At 55.7% G+C, this 18,115-nt stretch overlaps 2 protein-coding genes across 4 annotated transcripts; one reads left to right on the plus strand and one right to left on the minus strand.

The window, feature by feature from the left end:
- Positions 1 to 1,781: 1,781 nt before the first annotated feature.
- UNC5CL (unc-5 family C-terminal like) lies at positions 1,782 to 10,933 on the minus strand. Its single transcript, XM_036249039.1, has 9 exons — positions 10,804 to 10,933; positions 6,665 to 7,087; positions 5,911 to 6,211; positions 5,548 to 5,810; positions 4,772 to 4,873; positions 4,455 to 4,522; positions 3,593 to 3,693; positions 3,331 to 3,444; positions 1,782 to 2,022 (listed from the first exon to the last, which is right to left on the minus strand). The coding sequence occupies exons 2-9, from the start codon at positions 7,047 to 7,049 to the stop codon at positions 1,782 to 1,784; spliced, it is 1,575 nt and encodes a 524-aa protein (XP_036104932.1). The 5' UTR covers positions 7,050 to 7,087; positions 10,804 to 10,933.
- Positions 10,934 to 13,018: 2,085 nt separating this feature from the next.
- On the plus strand, positions 13,019 to 15,538 carry TSPO2 (translocator protein 2). 3 transcript variants are annotated; one of them, XM_036248817.1, is made up of 4 exons: positions 13,019 to 13,058; positions 14,253 to 14,445; positions 14,700 to 14,913; positions 15,139 to 15,538. In XM_036248817.1, the coding sequence occupies exons 2-4, from the start codon at positions 14,273 to 14,275 to the stop codon at positions 15,337 to 15,339; spliced, it is 588 nt and encodes a 195-aa protein (XP_036104710.1). In that variant the 5' UTR covers positions 13,019 to 13,058; positions 14,253 to 14,272; the 3' UTR covers positions 15,340 to 15,538. The 3 variants fall into 3 exon arrangements, with proteins under 3 accessions (XP_036104710.1, XP_036104711.1, XP_036104712.1); XM_036248818.1 differs by having other exon boundaries at positions 14,772 to 14,913; XM_036248819.1 differs by lacking the exon at positions 13,019 to 13,058 and adding an exon at positions 13,492 to 13,678 and having other exon boundaries at positions 14,772 to 14,913.
- The last annotated feature ends 2,577 nt before the right edge of the window (positions 15,539 to 18,115 follow it).

Here is an 18,115-nt window from a genome sequence, read left to right on the forward strand (position 1 = left end):
CTGAGCCAGGTGCAGGGGAAGGAGGCTGAGGCACCAGCCTGGAGGGACTGGCAGCGTCTGGGGGTTGGGAGGGCTAACGAGAAGGGCAGGAGAGGGGGAGTGGGGCTAAGGGGAGAGGGAGCTGGTGGAAGGGCCCCACTTGCTTCTAACAAGAAGAGAAGTGCAGACCCCGTATTACCATGCTGGACCCAATGTTCACACTAGAAGCACAATCTACAAAATGCTTCCCCCACCTGCTGCCACGGGTACAATTTTACCAAATAAAACCGTTCATACCACAACCAGACATATCAATCTCAGCAAAATACAGTTAGCAACAAAGAAAGGCAATTTTCATATTTTATTATACAACGTTGTTCATCATAGAAAAAAGGCCTAATGTTTTTTAATTACATACAGAAGCAAATTGTTTAGTGTTGCCAGAGAGATTGTTCGCCTGCCCTTAAAATAATCAACACCTGTTTGCAAACAAAAGCATTGCTACAGTTGAGTCAAACCCTTTGTTCTCTTTTCGGGGGCGCAGCTATTAATCTCTTTTCTATATAATGTTTAACACATAGTAGGTACTGAATAAATATTTGTTTGACTGGTGGGGTGTTCTTTAATCCCTACCCTTTATTTCATGACCCTAAACTGGATCTTGGTTCTTGAGGTAAAAGTCCCACCCATCCACTCCTAGGGTAGCCCAGTGTCTTTCAATAGCCTTTGATATATGACATTGGTTTAGAGACACTTGCCTGAGGGGAATGACTGAGGGTTCCAGAGAAAGACACATACAAAGGCAGACACAATAAGGAGGTAGAGACAAAAGATGCTAAGACAGAGAGACATTCAGAGACGGAGGACTGCAGGCAATGGTGACAGCCACGTGAAGTCACAGAGACTTGAAACTCACCCAGTTTGAAATAAAGAGATAAAAAGCTTGGGCAAGAATGATCATCTTGAAGTTTCTTTTCAGCTTTGATATTTTACAACAGACATTTTGGCAGAGAGAAAAAGACAAGGCAGGAATAAAGGAAAGCAAAGGGAACAGCTGGACAGCCAGGTGCAATTGCCCACCTTTGGATCTGGCCTTGCACCCATGTGGACCCTCACCTCACACCCACAAGGCCAGGCTCACTATTGGCTCCCAGTCCAGTCACCGCCAACCCCGACCCCCACCTAAAGATCTCCCAATCACTCTGCATGTCCAAGTCTCTCCAGCATCCTCCCTGCTGCAGCCCATACCGAGCTCCCTCTCAGCTCCTAAAGCAGTCCAGTTCATACACACTCACATCCCCTAACCGCAGGTACGCAGGGCGGCGCAAAAGCAGGTGTGCAGTTGTTTGCATGGGAAATAATACAATAATGAATAAATAGTAATACAAGAATAAACTCTGTTTTCCACTCAACTGTAAACCCGTTTGCCTACTCTGTGGTTTTAGTTTGCCCTCAGCTCATACGAGTGCATCTTGACTCCCACAAGAGAACTGCAGGCCTGTCAAGGCCCCAGATTCGCTCATGTATTCCGGGATTCCCAGTGCTGGGTATCACTAAGTGCTCAGTGAATACTGCGGATGGACCAGTCCCCAAGGGGTGCCAACCCCGCAACCTAAGTCCATGGTCTATTAAATAGCTTCCCCAAGGCTGATCACGTCAGGCCATCTCCTGGGCTCCTGCGCCCCCTGCTGTCCAGGAGGGTCTCGGCAGGGTGGCCTTGACCCTGCGAGGCTGGCAATGGCAGTCCAGCCTCACCAAGGCCCGAGACATGGCCTGGGGGTTCTGATGAGGTTGGGGGGCAGTCAGAGCTTCTCATCCAGCTCCTGCTCCAGCTCCAGCTCCAGGCCCTGGTTCTCCCAGGCGCCCCTGCAGGCAGGGGCTGGGCTGCCACCCTGCGTCCTGCTCAGGTAGCTCTGGATGACGGAGGCGCAGTCCAGCCGCTCCATGAGGGTCATGAGGTACTGCAGCTCCTGCAGGCTGCCGTTCTGCTCCTCGAACAGCTCCAGGATGGCGGCCGCAGGGCTGCGCTGGCAGGACAGGAACCTGGCCGGAGGGGGCGGGGCAGCGGGCGCTGGAGCCAGATCCACACCCTCCCGAGCTCCGGTCCCCACCGCTCCGCCTGCCTTCCCTGGCACTCAAGGTGGTGGGAGGGCCCAGGACTTTGAAACCTGAGATTGCCCTGGCTCAAAAATCACGCCTTTCTCAGCCTCAGTTTCCTCCTTTTACACCAGGGCTTGGATGACAGGACCTCTAAGGTGGCCATTGATCTCTCTACATCCCCACCCCCACCCACCCCCCTCTCCCCTCCTCCTTCCTCGCTCCCAGGCCAGGGCATCCTGCCCACCACTGGGGAAACAGTCGTTCCTGCTCAAAACCTTCCAGAGTCTCTTTCACCCACTTACCAAGCCCACCACCGGGCTCACCCACCACCAGGCCTCAGCCTTGCTTTCTGATCTTTCCCTTCTGCCCCATCCTGAACTTCCTTCTTCAGGCTATCGGTGTACCATTTGGCACACAGCCCACCCACAACCTCTTGCAGCTCCCCTCAAACTGGACGGACCATCCCCTTCCCACCTCCCAGAGCTAGAAGACCGGTCTGCACCCCTCAGTTCAGACTTCTGATCCTAACTTCCACATGTCCTTGTTATTCTGGCTTGAACTATTCTGCGCCTCTGCCTTCAGCTTGCTCTGCAGCATAGGTGATATGCAAACAAGGCGCAGGGACACTCGCCTTTACTTCACTGAGCTCCTTGTATCCCTTCCAGTGTGAGCTCCTGGGGGCTGAGACCATTCACCTTGTGTCCCAAAGCTTCGCATAGTTTTCCAGGACACAGCAGGTACTTGATAAAGGCTTATTAATGGGTGGTTTTAAAATCCACTGTTTTCTGCTGAGCCCAGCTCCAGCCCCGTCTCCGGGGCAAGGTCCTCCCTGAGCACTTCACTCATAGTCTGGGTTCTGGGGCTTAGCTCAGAACAGTTCTCCTTGATTTCCCTTGACAGAGACCATGGTGGCATTGCCCCCATCACTGCCAAATCTATTAGCATGTGCCAGGCACTCAGCTACATGCTTCACACACATCATCTTGCAGTCTGCCATTCTAGTCTCAGGCCACAGCATGTCAAGTACTCAATTTGTAACTTACATGTTAATTGGTTCCTCTTTAAGTATTTATTGAGGACCTACTAGGAGCCAGGCATCATTCTAGGTACTGACAATACTGTGATAAATAGAAAGAGCTGCCCTTTTACGGGCAATAGGGTGGGAGTAGCCATTCTCTGCCTTTTACGTTGCTCCCTTATCCGTGGTCTGAAAACCCCTCCTCTCGCCTCGGCAGACCTCGCGCCCCTTACCGGATCTTCATGCCACAGAGGCCCAGGTGGGAGGCCAGTCTCCGCCAGTCATTGCCTGTGATGCTGTTCGGCTCCAGCAGCATCTGCAGCTGCTCAAAGAGCTCGGGGGGCAGCCTGAGGCCGGGGGAAAGGCTGTTCTCAGAGGGGAGGATCCAAGACACCCAGTCTGGTTCTACACACCCCCAAATGCTGTATTCGCCTCTGGGCTCTGGCTGGGAGTCCTCGGCAGCCCCCAGCAGCACCCTAGGCACCCCCACCTCACCTGTTGCAGGGGGGTGGCTGGGCGACAGGGGGTGGCGCTGCCCAGGATTCCTCCTCTGACGCCTGGAACCTGAGGATTTCCATGTACTTGGTCTCCAAGCCCTGCGCCAACAGAGGGGCCAGAAACACTCTTAGGGGTCAGGAAGCTAGGGGACCTACCTCCATTTCATATGTTGTCCTTCAGCCTGTCACTCAGAGCCACTTCACCAGGACATGCGGCCCTCCCCCACCCAGGACCCCGACCCTCTGCTTCCCTGACCCCAGAACCTTCAGCCTTACATTTGCCTACTGAGCTCTTTGGGACCTGGGACATGAAGACCAAACAGACTGCAGAGGGGAAGTCATCCAAAAACAGACACTGAACTCAGGCATACATGTCCTCTTCCCTCCACTCCTCCTTTCCTTGGTTCCTCCCCCCACCCCAAGGGGCATCTGCCAACTCTCCACTAAGATGCCACCATGGTGTCCCAAAGACTCTCAACCCGGATTTCTGTACATGTTCCCTTGAGCGAGTGGGATATCTAACTCCCACCCCACCTACAGAAGACCCCCGTCCCGGTCACTCTCCACACTGGAGACACACAGCATCACCTCTCCGATGGAGACAGCCAGCCTAGACAGAAACCACTCCTCTTTGCTACCCACGTTCCCCTGGGTTGAGAGGAGGTTTGGTTCTTTTACTCTCCTACTGGATTCATCCATGAACAGACGAGAGAGAGTCAGGGATGGGGAAGGTAACGGAGGCCAGGTGCCATCTTCACCTGCCTGATTATGTGGCTAGGGCATTCTTACTGGGCACCAGACCCCTCTCCCCCTTTGCCCAGCACTCCTCCCAGGCCCTGCCCTTTCTCTGCCCAACTCACATCCTGGAAGGTGTGCATGGTGACGATGATCTCATTGGTTAGTGCCGAGCAGTCCTCATTCTTATTGGCTACAAAAAGGACAGGACAGGGCTGGTGAGAGAGGAAAAGACCTGGTGCAAGAGATCGGGAAACCTCGAAGCCTTTGGAAATCTGCAGAAGCTGGGCAGGGCTCTCCATCTTTCTCTCTGCAAAGGTCCGTGGTGGCTCCTGGCCTTGAACAGCCTGCAAGCACGGCCCAGTGCGGAGCTGCAGAGCGCCAGGCGGGCAGGCGGGGAGAGGGGAGGAGGGGCAGGCAGTGGCCTCGGGCGCTGGACTACCTGCTTTTCTCCGGAAGCAGAAGGAGCGGAAGGGACACTTCCCATGCCAGATGTGGAGATGGGGAACCAGCTGGCAACTGCTGTCATCCACATTCTCCCAACCTGCGTGGGGGACAGAGCAGAGCGCCTCAGGGAGCAGGGCCTTCCACGCTGTTTGCGGAAGGCGGCTCTGTGGCAGGTGCTGTGTGCGGGACCAGGAGGGGTCTGAGTCAGGAGGGGGTCTCAAGTGAGTGGGAGTCCCCAGAGCCAGGGCAGGGGACCCTGTGGGTGGTCTTCCTTCTACCACCACACTTCCTACACAGACCCCCACCTTGTTCCCTTCCCTCCAACCTCCTGCCCTCTCATCCACAACCCCAGAAGCAGCTATGTGTATGTGCCCATGTAGATGCCCTAGGCCCCAGGGGCGATTCCCACAGCCCATGCCACACAGGAAAGAGGGCCAAGCAGAGAAGACTGGGACTCCTCCTCCAGGCCGCCCCTCCCTCCTGGGGGTGCCACACCTCTCCTCCCCTCCTCCCCCCCTGCGTCACCCTGTCCTCCCATGGAGGGACCAGGGCTGAGTGAGCCACAGAGGAAGGAAGAGGCAGAGCCGGGGACTCCTGGGGGCTCATGGAGGCAGCAGCAGCAGCAGCAGAAGCCAGAGGAGCCCCCCCCCCTTAGCATCTGCTCCAGAGTCTCCGAAGGAAACTCGAGGCTCCCAGATTTCCACCCCAGGTCTAGGCCCAGAGCCCTCCCTCTAGCGGGCCTCCCTACTGCCCTGCCCCCGCCTCCCTCACCCTCGGAGATGTACTTGAGCTTGAGACACTGGTCCCCTCGGGCCCCAGTGAAGTCGAAGAGCTGGCAGGGCCCACGCAGGCGCCCCCCGTGGGGCTGCTCGTTGGTCAGGGCCCACTGCAGGGCGCAGGGCGTGTTGTTGAGGAAGTAGACACGCAGCTGCAGGTGGGTCTGCCCTGGGGCCAGCGGGGAGCAGAACATGGCCAGCTGCAGCCACTTGCGAGCTTCCTGGCCCGAGGGTGCCTCCAGCACACAGGTGTAGAGGCTGCGGAGGAGATGGAGACGTGGCAGGGACCAGTGTAAAGGAGGCTGGATGCCAGCGCGTGGGCACCCAGCTCCTGCCGTGCCAGAGGGCTCCTGCCTACCTGAAGTGGGAGAGCTGGATGCGACACTCGTCCAGGGAGGCGTGGACCCCTGACCTCCCCAGGGGCTTCCAGGCTGTGGCATCGAGCAGGTTCGTGTTGCTGCAGTAGGTGCGGGCGTAGCCGGGCTGCTGGGCGCAGTGCTTGAAGCTGAGGGTGCAGGGCTTCAAAAAGGAGGCCCCATGGGGTCCACATGCCACCACAGGGCTCACCAGTGCCTGGGCTCGGGACAGTGATGGGGCATCCGACAGGTCCCACACCAGGATCAGTGAGACCCGCTCCTGGCGGCCCACAGCCACAGCACCTGCGGAGACGGAGAACTGGGATGGGCCTGGCCAGCAGGGGAGGCCAGCCCCAGGTGGGAGGGCAGGTGGGGCGGGAATCCAGGGCAGAGGGTGCCCGCAGGGAAGGCAGTGTGGACCACAGAGCAGGACGACTGCGCGGACTGCGATGTGAGCCTGGGCACGGCCCGCCTTCCTTAGGGGCGGCGCTACATACAGGGCCGTGTGAATTTGCACACGGTGCCCTTCCCCCACTTTATTCTCCGTCACTGGAGGACTGTCATAACATATGTTCATTAGAACAAGGCACTGTACTCCCGCCTGCCAGGATGTCGTCTTGGAGTCCATAAAGTCATGCTAAGGATGTAAACAGTTTTCAAAATTAGGAAGTTGTCCCCGAATGCTGCTCGCTTCGGCGTGGTGCCCCGCAGAACAGGCGACCGCACCCGTGCTGGGAAGGGAGCTGGCGCTGTTACCTGGCGGGATGAGCAGAGAGATGCCCGCGTCCTGGAGGATCAGGCAGCCGCCGCAGTGGTCCACCTCCCGAGCCGAAAACATCAGCAGCTTGTGCAGCAGCCGCCGGACGACGGTCTGGCCCTGCGTGGGCGTGAGCAGCTCCTGGTAAAAGGCGGCCATCTCCGACAGGATGGCCGGCGGCCACTGCGGCGGGGGCTCATCCTCCGGAAGGGGAGTGGGATCACACGCTGGCTCCTCCTGACTGTCCAGCTTCCAGCAGGCCCGCAGCAGCCAGTGAGGACAGTGCCATCGAAGGCACTGGACCAGAAGGAGGGCACTTGCCACCGGAACCCCCACCAGCAGTAGGAACTGGGCCGGTTGGAAGGAATTCTCATGGGAGCACATCTGCCTGGTCACTCGCTGCTGCCAGCTCCCCTGCACCCCTGTAACGACGAAGGCCAAGGGCAGGGGACAAAGGGGTCAGTGCCAGGCTAGGCCTTGTCCATGTCATAGAGGCCAAGACTTGGCTTCCAAGTGGCCACGATGAGAGACCAAACTGTCTTTATTCCAGTGCACCCCGGACACCCCAGTCCCTTTAACAGAACTTCGCCCCTCTCTCTCTTCCTCCTTGTGACCTAAACATCAAATTAAACTCCCCTGAGGTACAATGAGCTTGGGTTCAGAGGATGTGAGTTCAAATGCCACCGTGGCCACTGGCTGAGTGAGCCTGTCCTATTGCTTAGCGTGCCTCAGTTTCCCCATCTGTCAAAATGTCTACCTTGATCCACATGGTGCTGATATAGAAACACTCCCTCAGTAGAAAAGCAACTCATGGGGAGCTAGACAGCCTCTGACCTCATTAATATAAATCGCAAAACTATATACAAGGATAGATACATATTTATGGGTGTCTATACAGGGGTGGGCAAAAGTAGGTTTACATAATACCAATAAATAATACAAGAATTAATAAGTAACGAATACAAGAACCAACTCGTGTGCGTCCTCACAACTGTAAGCTTCTTTTCTGCCAACCCCAGGTATAAATTAGAGAAAAAGTCTGAGGCAGTGCTGTGCAATACAAATATAATATAAGCCACATGTATAATTTTAAACTTTCCAGCAGCCACAGTAGAGAAGTAAAAAGGAACAGGAGAAAGGCATTTGAATATTTTAATTTTCCCAGTGTATTCAAAATAGTATCCTGCGGACAGGTAATCAACATAAAATGATCAACGAGATAGTTTGCATTCTTTTATCACGGTCTTCCGCCTCCTTGTGTGTCTTCCACCCACAACTGGGACTGGCTGTCTCAAGTGCTCAGTAGCTACACGGGCTGTGATGCTGGCTTGGACGTGCAGGTCTGGGGGGACACACCCCAACCTATTCCCACTGGTCATTACTGAAAGAGGAGAAACTGAGAGGGTGGAAGGTGGAAACCAGGACTTTCCGTGGTTTTTTTACTTTCTTCTTCCTGTATCCTTTCCTTCACACCAGGCATGTATTTTATATTAACTTTGCAGTTCTTTCTAAAAGCTATTACAAGTGTGGGGGAAACTACCTCTCCAGCGACTGTGAGGCGGGCATGAGCTCAGGTGAAAAGTATTTGTAGGTGATAAAAGCCCTATTTAAACATGCTTGTTTATTTATGCCCCTCCTTCTGCCAGAAAGGTCGGAAGGGAGCTCACGGGGATGCACGAAATGCAAGAGTAACAAAATTTAAAACAGAAAGAAAGGAAAACGAAGGTGGGGGCCTCCAGTGAGGCTGGAGTGAGGGGCAGGGCTAAAGCACACACTGGCCACCGGCTCCCTGGCTACCCTCCTGCGGCAGGGGCTCAGCCCGGGACCTGGCCTCCCAGCAGCCTCCTGCACAGATGTCAGCTGATCCTCGGCCCCCCAGACGCTGCCGCCTCCCCCTCCTCCTTTCCTCCTCCTCCCTCCATTTCCAACACTCTCCATTCCAGCCAGACTGAGCTCCCCACACTTCGTTAATTCTCACCTCTGGCTTCTGCTCATGCTGTTCTCTTTCACCCGCCACCAGTGCCCCCGGCCTGTGTCTTCTCCACCTGGACCCCTCCTGCTCAATAAGTACCCTCCAACCCCAGCTCACCAGCCCTAGACAGTCTTGTGCCTCCAAAATCTCGGTCCGCGGCCATCCCATCATACCCAGTAACTCTTAATTGAACGTTGTCACGGGCTCTGTGAGACGTTCAGTCTTGCCAAACATGGTGTCTTATTCAGCTCTCAAGGAGCCTCTGGGGGGAATGGGACTCATTCACTCCATGGTTGATTCACTAGGGTCTGGCATCCATCCATTCCTCTCCACTCAAGCCACCCCCAGGGCGCAGAGGCCTCGCCCCAGCCTCCTGCTCCTTCGCTGCCCACCTGCTTCCTTCTTCCCTTGGGACCCGTAGAACCTAAGCCCCTGCCCAGCTCCTCCTTCACAGGAAAGACACTCCTCCGTGTCCTGAGGATTGAGGACTTGGGCGGCATCTGTCCTTGAAAATGTAGCCAGGAAGAGAAGGTCGGGCATTGTTCCCTTTGCCTTAGGGCGCAAATGTGAGACAGTGCCGCAAGCCTCTTGCAGGGCAGAGTGAAGGAGGTGAGTTGGCCATGCCCCAGATCTGTGGAAATGGGCCCGGAGCAGCGAGCTTCCCTTACGTCCCACCCATGCCTTTGGGCTCCTCATGTTAAAGATCGTTGGGATTCTGCCCTGGCCGGTTTGGCTCAGCGGTTAGAGCCTCGGCCTGCGGTCCCGAGAGACCCGGGTTTGGTTCCTGCTAAGGGCATGTACCTCCGTTGCAGTTTGTCCCCGGCCCTGGTTGGGTCGTGCGGGTGGCAACCACTCGATGTGTCCCTTTCATGTCAATGTTTCTCTCTCTCTCTCTCTCCAACCCACTCTACCTGAACAAAATATCGAAGAAGAAAAAAGATGGTTGGGATTCTAACTGCAGAGCGCCAGCCTGTGGGAGCTTGACCCCCACAGTGTTAGAGCATTCTGCGTGGCCTCTCTCTTTCAACTCTCACTTCGGCCTTAGGAGCTGCGAGTTATTTTTATTTTCAGTTCACAGATCAGGCAGCCAACTGGTCTCCCCACACGGAGGACGGGTAGGAGATGGTTCAGCCACAACTGAAGGCAGAAGGGAGGGTGAGCAGGGATGACAAGGACTTCTAGAATCACATCCTTTCTCTTTCTGCCCCTTGTTCCCAGGTCTCTTCTTTTCCACTTCTAGTAGAGAAATGGAAGAGAAAGAAACCAATGAAGTACGAGCAAATAGAAGGAAGTAAAGGCACATCCTTGGCTCCGCAGTGAGGGGCACCCCCACCGCTGCCCACAGAGGTACAGCGGCAGGGGACGGGCCAGCCCACGTGAGAGAAGGGCGCGGCTCCCTCTGACTTTATAGCAACCACCTTCCTGGGACCTCCAAAGACCAGAGTCCGAATCCTCTCCACCCCGCTATGTGTCGCAGCAGAGTCCCCTTGCCCAGCCACCCCCCCCCCCCACGACCTGGAGCAGTGAATATGTACTGCTCCCCAAAGCCCCGCTGGGCTTCTCACCTGGTCTCATTCACACCTGCCTGGAGCAGCTTCGCTCCTCCCCCAGCTCCTCCCCCAGCGCAGCCGCCATTCTCCCAGGCTGACAGCTCTCCCCAGGCTGCTTGGCCCTCAGTCCATCCTCCCCCTGGCCCCAGGGGTCCTGAATGGGCAGTATGGCAACCAGAGCTTCCCAACCCCATGCCTGGCTCCTGATTACCCTTGCCTCCAATGTGTCTTGCCCCAGACTCCAGTTCCCCAAGACGAGGGTCCTTTAGAATGCCGTCCCTAGGGAGTCACCCCTGGCACAGAGATCCAGGCTCCTGCTGCAAACGCTCTGCTCATCTCTTTTGAGGAAACTCTCAACCTCCAGTTATTGAAGGACAACAAGTACCGAGATGGATGAGCCCGAACCTCCGTCACGGGCAGCATTCATCAGCACAGCATACAGGTCCACAGTGCCCAGAGTCATCCCCCGGGCCTCACACCCACTGGGCAGTGGCCATCTCCCACACCCCTTCCTCCTCTCCTCCTCCAGCAGAGGGTCTCCACTCTCTGGCAGGCTTGGCTGAGTGGCCCCATCACAGTGCCCACCCCGACCCCAGCTGCCCAGGAGTGTGCTCACCTCACCATGCAGGCGCTCCCAGGAGCTGCCAGTGTATCTCAGCACAGTAGCTTCTTCTCTCAGAGCGGGCTGCCAGACCTGTCGCCAGGCCAGCGGGCCAGTGCGGTGGGCGGGGAGTCAGGCAGGAGTGGCCCAGTGCTTCCCGGCAGAGCCCTGCCTCCAGCCGCCCTGCCTCCCGGGGCATTGGAGTGGGAGAGCCTGTCTCTGTCTGTTGGCAAAGTCCAGTCAAGGCTGGGGAGTAGCCGAGGATCCCAGATGTCAGTGGACTTGCCAGTGTAGGTCTGGAAGGGAGGGGACAGAGAGGAGACAACCTGCGTACAGGTGCAGCCCAGTGTACTGAAGAATGCCCTCCCTACAGTGCCCTCTGCTGGTGAGTGGCACTCCCCAGCCAGAGGCTACTGAAATGCAGAAGGTAGGAGCAGGGAACCTAACCAGAGCCTCTCAAACTATATCGTGCACAAAAACCCCCTAGGACAGCGGTTCTCAACCTGTGGGCCACAACCCCTTTGGGGGTCAAACGACCCTTGCACAGGGGTTGCCTAAGCCATCAGAAAACACATATTTCTAATGGTGATTTATACCATTAGCAAAATTACAGTTATGAAGTAGCAACGAAAATAATTGTATGGTGGGGGGTCACTACAACATGAGGAACTGTACTAAAGGGTCGCAGCATTAGGAAGGTTGAGAACCACTGACCTAGGGATCTTGTTAAAATTCAGGTTCTGGTCCCATCGGTCGGGGGTGGGGCCTGAGATGCCACATCTCTAAAAAGCTCCCAGTGGGAGGACAGAGAAGCAGGGAGAGGACAGAGAGCACAGAGAGAGTTAATGAATCTCAGTTTGCGGTGACATCGGTGACATCGGGTGTCCCCAGGGCTCTTTCCACCGCCTGCACTCCCGGCTGGCAGGGACGCAGGGACGCAGGGACACAGGGATGCTGGGGCAGAGCTGAACTTCAGGCCATTTGCCAGCCTGCGTCCTTCCTTTGAAATTCCATCTGGGAAAGATGGTGCCGCTGGAATGAGAGCTCCCAGTGAAAAGGTATTTTTTAATGGGTCTTTAATTGCTGTATTAATTTATGTTAGCTGTTTGCTGCTGGACCCGCGGCTCCTGGTGGCCTGATTCACAGTAGGTGGTCCACAAAGACTTGTTGAATGAATGAGTGGACCAGCGAAGAGAAAAGGTATGTTTCAGATCCAGACGGCCCACACTGAACCCAGGTGACCCGCCTGCCAGCTAGGTCATCTTAGGCCACTATCTCAACCTCTCTGAGCCTCACTTCCCTTGTCTGTCAACTGCAGATAACGTCTACCTTGTGAGGGATGAGTGCTGCCTTTACTGAGCTAATAAACATAAAGCACTCTACAGGAAATGGTTCTAAGCAAGTGATAACCCGTATCTCCATGGTCTGGCCTCCTGCAGTTAAGGAACCCTGGTGAACTCCCCAAGCTTCTCAGCTATTATCTCCCCCCAAAAATAAGTAACTGCCACTGCTTTCATCTCAGTTAATGATTCTCTAGCCTCTGACTGCAACCCCACCCTCTGCTGCCTTCCCCAGGGTGGAGGCTCCCAGGGTCCCCAAAGTGGAGAGGTGGGCGAAGGAACGGCGGAGAGCAGCCCACCTGGAATGGGACCTCACACCTGAAGCGCAGGCAAGGGCAGCGCTCAGAACTTGGATGGGGATAAGGGGAGATGTCAGGCTTTCCCGGAAGAAGCTCTGTCTGAGTCTCAAAGAAGTCTGTCTTCTCTGTCATCAAGTTCCGAGCGTGAGGTCCAAGCCAGAAGGGCTGTGCCCACCAGCAGGCGACAAACAGGGGCTGTGCCATGTACTATCACCCCATTTCCAAAGCTGGCACTTGAGGTCAATCCCAGTTACAGGAAGGTTCTACAGAATCGGAGGGTCCCTCACCACCCCGGGGGACACGGCGCAGGTTCACGCAATGCAACGAGTAGCCTTCAGCCTGGGGCTGAGCTGTCTCGGGAGATCGGGGTCTCATAGTGTCAAAATCTCAACCACCCATCAGGGGTCCCACCAGAGGCCACAACAAACAGACCAGGGTCCCCTGGTCTGAGAGAGCCCTTCGGGCCATGCAGACAACAACCTAGGCTCCCGGGCCAATACCACCACCCTTGTCATTGAAGAGAGGCGGGCCAGCTGGGAGTCCACTCCACCCTTTCCCCTCCCCCACCCTCCTCTGCCTTTCACACATCATATGTCATCGGGTCCCCAGTCTGGGAGGTGTGCTGTCTGAGGTAGGGGGAACACGGGCCTGGGGATAAGGAGGTGCTAGGAGTGGTGGTGAACAGGAGGAAAGAGGATGGGGTGGGAGGGTAGGCCTCCAGCACTGGGTAGAATAGAAACACAGAGCTGGACAGGAAGGCAGAGGTGAGCAAACAGACAATGAGGAGCAGAAACAGGTAAGTGGAAACAGCAGGCTGGCCAGCCCTTCCCCGGAACTTCTGGGGCGTGGCCAAGGGCCCTGGACAGGGGGGCATGGAGGAGGCAGTCAGCCACTGAGAACAACCACCGTCATTTTCCCTCCAATCCTGTCGATCGTGGGGGGAGACTGACATATCGTGTGCAAATGAGCAGAAGGATGTGGGGTGGGGGCTTCGGTTGGAGGAGGGTCGGCTCATCGCCCAGGCGGGAATGACACGCACGGTGACGTGTACATGAGCATGCAGCTTCTTCACAAAGATCGTGTTGTTCCCCGAAAAGTCAGGCCCAAGAAAGCGGGGCGGGTGTGTTTGTGGCACTGAGCCTCTGGAAGTGGGCAGGTGTAGGGAGACCCTCCCCCAGCCCCCGAGGGGAAGAGGAGGCCTGAGGCTCCAGAAAACAGAATCCGGTGTCCCACGGCTGAGTTTGAATTCAGGTGGGAGCTCGGGTGGGTGGGCCCTGGGTGGGTGGGCCCCGGGTGGGTGGGCCCCGGAGAGGGCCAGGCTGGTGGTGCAAGATAAGCCCCGGGCGGATGGGCTGCCCGCTGTGGACTAGAAAAGACCTCAGGGATCCCATGGGTCAAACATGGTCCTTTCGGGCCGGCTTTGTCAGCTTGGTTGAGTTCAGTCTAAGACGCTGTCCTTGTTGAGGGCCTGGCCACACGCCACCTGCTGTGGAAGGTGCAAAAGATGGACGGACGTGGACCGAGCCCCAGGATTCAGACTCGTTGCAGGAGAGGGACATTTAACTCAGAAGCAGTTATCACGACTGGGCAGTCCCTCCGAGTGCCAAAGGAGAGGTGTAGGGAAAATACGTCCGTGGAAACCAGAAAAGGGGCCAGGCACCTGGGCTCACAGGAGGGGCGGGAGTGGGCCAAGCAGGGAGACAGCCTAGACCCCCTGCGGGGTCAGGGAATAGTGTCGGGCGGGAGGGGGAAACTCACGAGAAACACAAGGAAAGGACGGAGGGGAGGGCTCGCCATTAGCGTGTTCTCTGCCCCCCCCCCCCAGATTGTGCCTCTGCGAGGAGAATGTGGCCTCAAGGGGCCATCTTTGTGGCCCTGCCCCACCTGGGGCCCATCCTGGTCTGGCTCCTCGCCCCGCATAGGATGTCTGGTTGGTGCAACAGCCCGAGGAAGCTACCCTGGTGCCCACCCCACAGAGTCCTGTTGCTTGTGTGGACAGCCATCTACTCTGTCGTGGGGTGAGCACTCGTTTCTCATGCCGTGGTACCCCTGGGGTGGGAACAAGTCCCCCTGCACCCGAACCACTGCTGCATACTAACCTCCAAGGGGATGGCACCCCAGCTTGCCTCTTATGGTGGGTCTCTCTGTGCCCACCTAGGATTCCAGCCAGTCCTCTCCACGGCTCCCCACCCCTCCCCCACCTCCATGCCCAGCTGCCCCAGCCTCCTCCCAGCCCTCAAATGATGCCCAGACACACTTGCCCTCATTGCAGCCCACAAGGAGCCCTGTGTCAGAGGGCTTCCTCCATTTGTCATGGGACATCTCTGCCACCATCTCTTCACAGCTATGCCTCCTACCTGGTGTGGAAGGACCTGGGAGGGGGCTTCGGGCGGCCCCTGGCCCTGCCTCTCGGCCTCTACGCCGTGCAGCTCTCCGTCAGCTGGGCCGTCCTGGTTCTCCTGTTCGCAGCCCACACCCCTGGCCTGGTAAGGTGCACCGTGGGAGAGGCCGGAGCTGGTGAGGCCCCAGGCCCCAGCAGCAGGTAGCACCGCAGATCGGTCAGGGGCCGGCAGGTGTCAGGTGGGCAGACTTCTCTGGGCTCCGGCGGAGTGCACAGAGCCCCAGGACTTGGCTCACGGGGTCCAGGGTGCTGCAGCAAGGTTGGGGCCCGTTCTCAGGCCAGCCTGCCTGACCGCCCTGCCCCCACCCAGGCCCTGCTGCACCTGCTGCTGCTCTACGGGCTGGTGGTGAGCACGGCGCTGACCTGGCACCCCATCAACAAGCTGGCCGCCCTGCTCCTGCTGCCCTACCTGGCCTGGCTCACGGTCTTTGCTTCCATTGCCTACCGCCTGTGGAGGGACAGCCTTTGTCCAGAGCTCCAGCCGCAGCCCGCCGGAGACAAGAGTGACTGAGGCACCGGGCACAGGAAAGGAGGAAGGCCGGGAGCAGTGGCCGGACTGCAGGCGGGCCGTGGGGTCGGGGGGGGCCGGGCACTGATGAGCCCTGAAGGTGACTCGTCCCAGTGTGGCCACTGTCCTGGGTCCCTTGCTGCCAACTTTCATTAGAATTCAAAGAAATGAGAGAGAGGAATAAAATTTATTTTACACTTAATATAAGTTAATAAATACTGTATGAATAAATATTAATTTACCAATGTCAGTTAATAAAATCCTGAGACTATCTGAGGGTGTGACCTGGAGGCCATGTTTGCGTGTATGATGCCAGGGCCACGGAGTGGGCCTGGAAGTGTGTGCACATGTGAACACGTGTGTGAGGAGGGTGACACACCATCTCCATTCCACTCCCACGCCCTCCTAAATCTGGCCCAAAAATGTAGACTTAGCTTTTTAATTACGTGAAAAATGAAATCTTTTTGAGAAGTCACATAAAAGAAGAACAGAAAAGTAGATAAAGTAAAAAAGAATAATAACTTTACATCACATTTCTATATTATATTTTATTATATATTATATTACATATATGATATTAATCTTACTTAATTAACTTATTTTAATTAGTATATTATATTCCTTCTATTAATGACCATATTTAATATATAATATGGCTATAAGATAGATATACATCATATATGCCATACTAAGTCCTGATATGATTAATATAAGTAACATTAAAGATCACTTTTTTGTTTTCATATACTCATACTATTAGTTTTTTACATCAATTAATGACCATTACAATAAGAAATAAACGTTGCAAGACAGGAGCTGTAAGGCTCGGTGCTGACGAGTGAAGGCAGTAGGAGCTTCTTGTCCGGGCTCGGAAGCGTCTTCTCCTTCTGAACCTTCTCCTTGCCATTTTTATCTCCGTCTCTCCCGCTTCTTGTTTTCACCTCCTCTAGTCTCCAAACCCTACTGGCAGCAAGACACGACCGCCCTGTGGCTCCCGGCCCAAATCCGAGCAAGGCCAGAGGGGAGGCCGGACACCTTGCCCAGGGGCTTGTAACAACACTAACCAGGCGCTGGGGGTGGGCCTGGGCACCGGTGTTTTTACAGCTGCCCGGGTGAGTGCAGGCTGAGCGTGAGCCCCGCCGCTGAGAACCCCTGCTGAGTGTGTACCAGAGCCATGGGGGGGGGGCGCTTATTAAAAGCACATATTCCCCAGACCCCACCCAAGACCTAGGAATCGGAACTTGGGGCTGGGCGCCAGGCACCTTGAGATTTCCGGAGCTCCCAGCACTTCAGTCCGCTGCTCGCTGCAACTGGAGAGCTCTGGGCACGGAGGGTCTCCGGGGGCCCTTTTCACTTCCACAACCTGTGCTTCTGTGACCTAGGCTCTGGGGCTGGAACACACTGTGTCTTCTTAGGCGGGGGGTCAAGGACCTCACAGCCAGAGGAAGCAGGACGTCCTCGTCTGGGGTGTCTGGATCTTTCTGGAGCTCACTGAGGAAGAACAATCTAGAAAGATCTGCACCCTCCCCACCTCCACACTAAGGACGTGCTCCGCCCAGAGGGCAGTTTGGTCACCTGCACTCCTGGAGGGCACACCGTGTCCCACCCTCCTGTGTGTCCTCAGCCCCAGTGCAGCCCAGGGCACAGAGCAGGCCTTAACATATCTTTGTTGATTGATTGATTGATTGATTGATTGATTGATTGATTAAATGAAGACATTGTCCCATTAAAAGAAAATGTTGACCCACACCCCACCAACACCTGTACCCACTCTGGACCAAAGAGCCTGTCTCCAGGAAGGGCGGGGCACTAAGAGCTGCTGAGATTTCTCAGGTGGTCCTGGAGTGCAGCCAGACTGGAACAGCCACCATAGGGCCTGGCTTCTGTGACCCGGCGACCTCCGGGGCTCGTCCAAGGCCTGGACTCTAGACCCGCAGAATCAGATCATCAGGAAATGAGGGCCATAGGGTGCAGTGGTTTGCAGTTCTGGCCTTGGGGACCCACAGCCTGGGCTGGGATACTGGCTCTGTCATTTGTTAACGGGTAACCTACTTCACTGCCTGTGCTTTCTGTATTCTCCTCCCCTGTAAAATGGAGTTTTGGGGAAAAACAAATGAGATAATGAGTAAAAAGAAGTCTGGCATGGAGGAAGTACTTAACAAATGTTAGCTGTTCTAGGAGGGTAGCCGGGATGCCACCCATTTAAAAAGATACGTGGTTCTGATTTATGCGACAATTAGAGACCCGGACTGCTTCAAGGCCCAACTGTGCTCCCCAACTGAGCCAGAAGAGCAAGTACCTGCCTCTCAGGTGTGTGGCCACCTGCCCAGGGCCTGGCCCGTCATCTTACACGGTCAGGTGGACTGTTTTACATTTTCTAAAGCTGTTTTAGTCAAGTTTATAACTCCATTTATACATATAACTGTTTTATTTATGTTTTTCTTTATTAATTTGAGAGAGAGAGAAAGAGATAGAAACATCGATGAGAGAGAACATCGACTGGCCACCTCCTGCATGCCCCCCACTGGGGATTGGGCCCACAACCTGGGCATGTGTCCTGACCGGGAATCGAACCGGCAGCCTCCTGGTGCCTGGGTCGATGCTCAACCACTGAGCCACACCAGCCGGGCCATGTAACTGTTTTAAATGTCTGAGTGCAATCTGTAAATCTTGACTGAGGATGGTTTGGGAGCCACTCTGCATGGTTCTCCACTATCGCTGTGGGGCCTTAGACGAGGGAACACCCTAGAAGTATTTGTCATTATTATCTTCATCATCT

The sequence above is a fragment of the Molossus molossus genome, unplaced genomic scaffold, assembly GCF_014108415.1.
Source record: "Molossus molossus isolate mMolMol1 unplaced genomic scaffold, mMolMol1.p scaffold_m16_p_8, whole genome shotgun sequence".
NCBI lineage: Eukaryota > Metazoa > Chordata > Mammalia > Chiroptera > Molossidae > Molossus > Molossus molossus.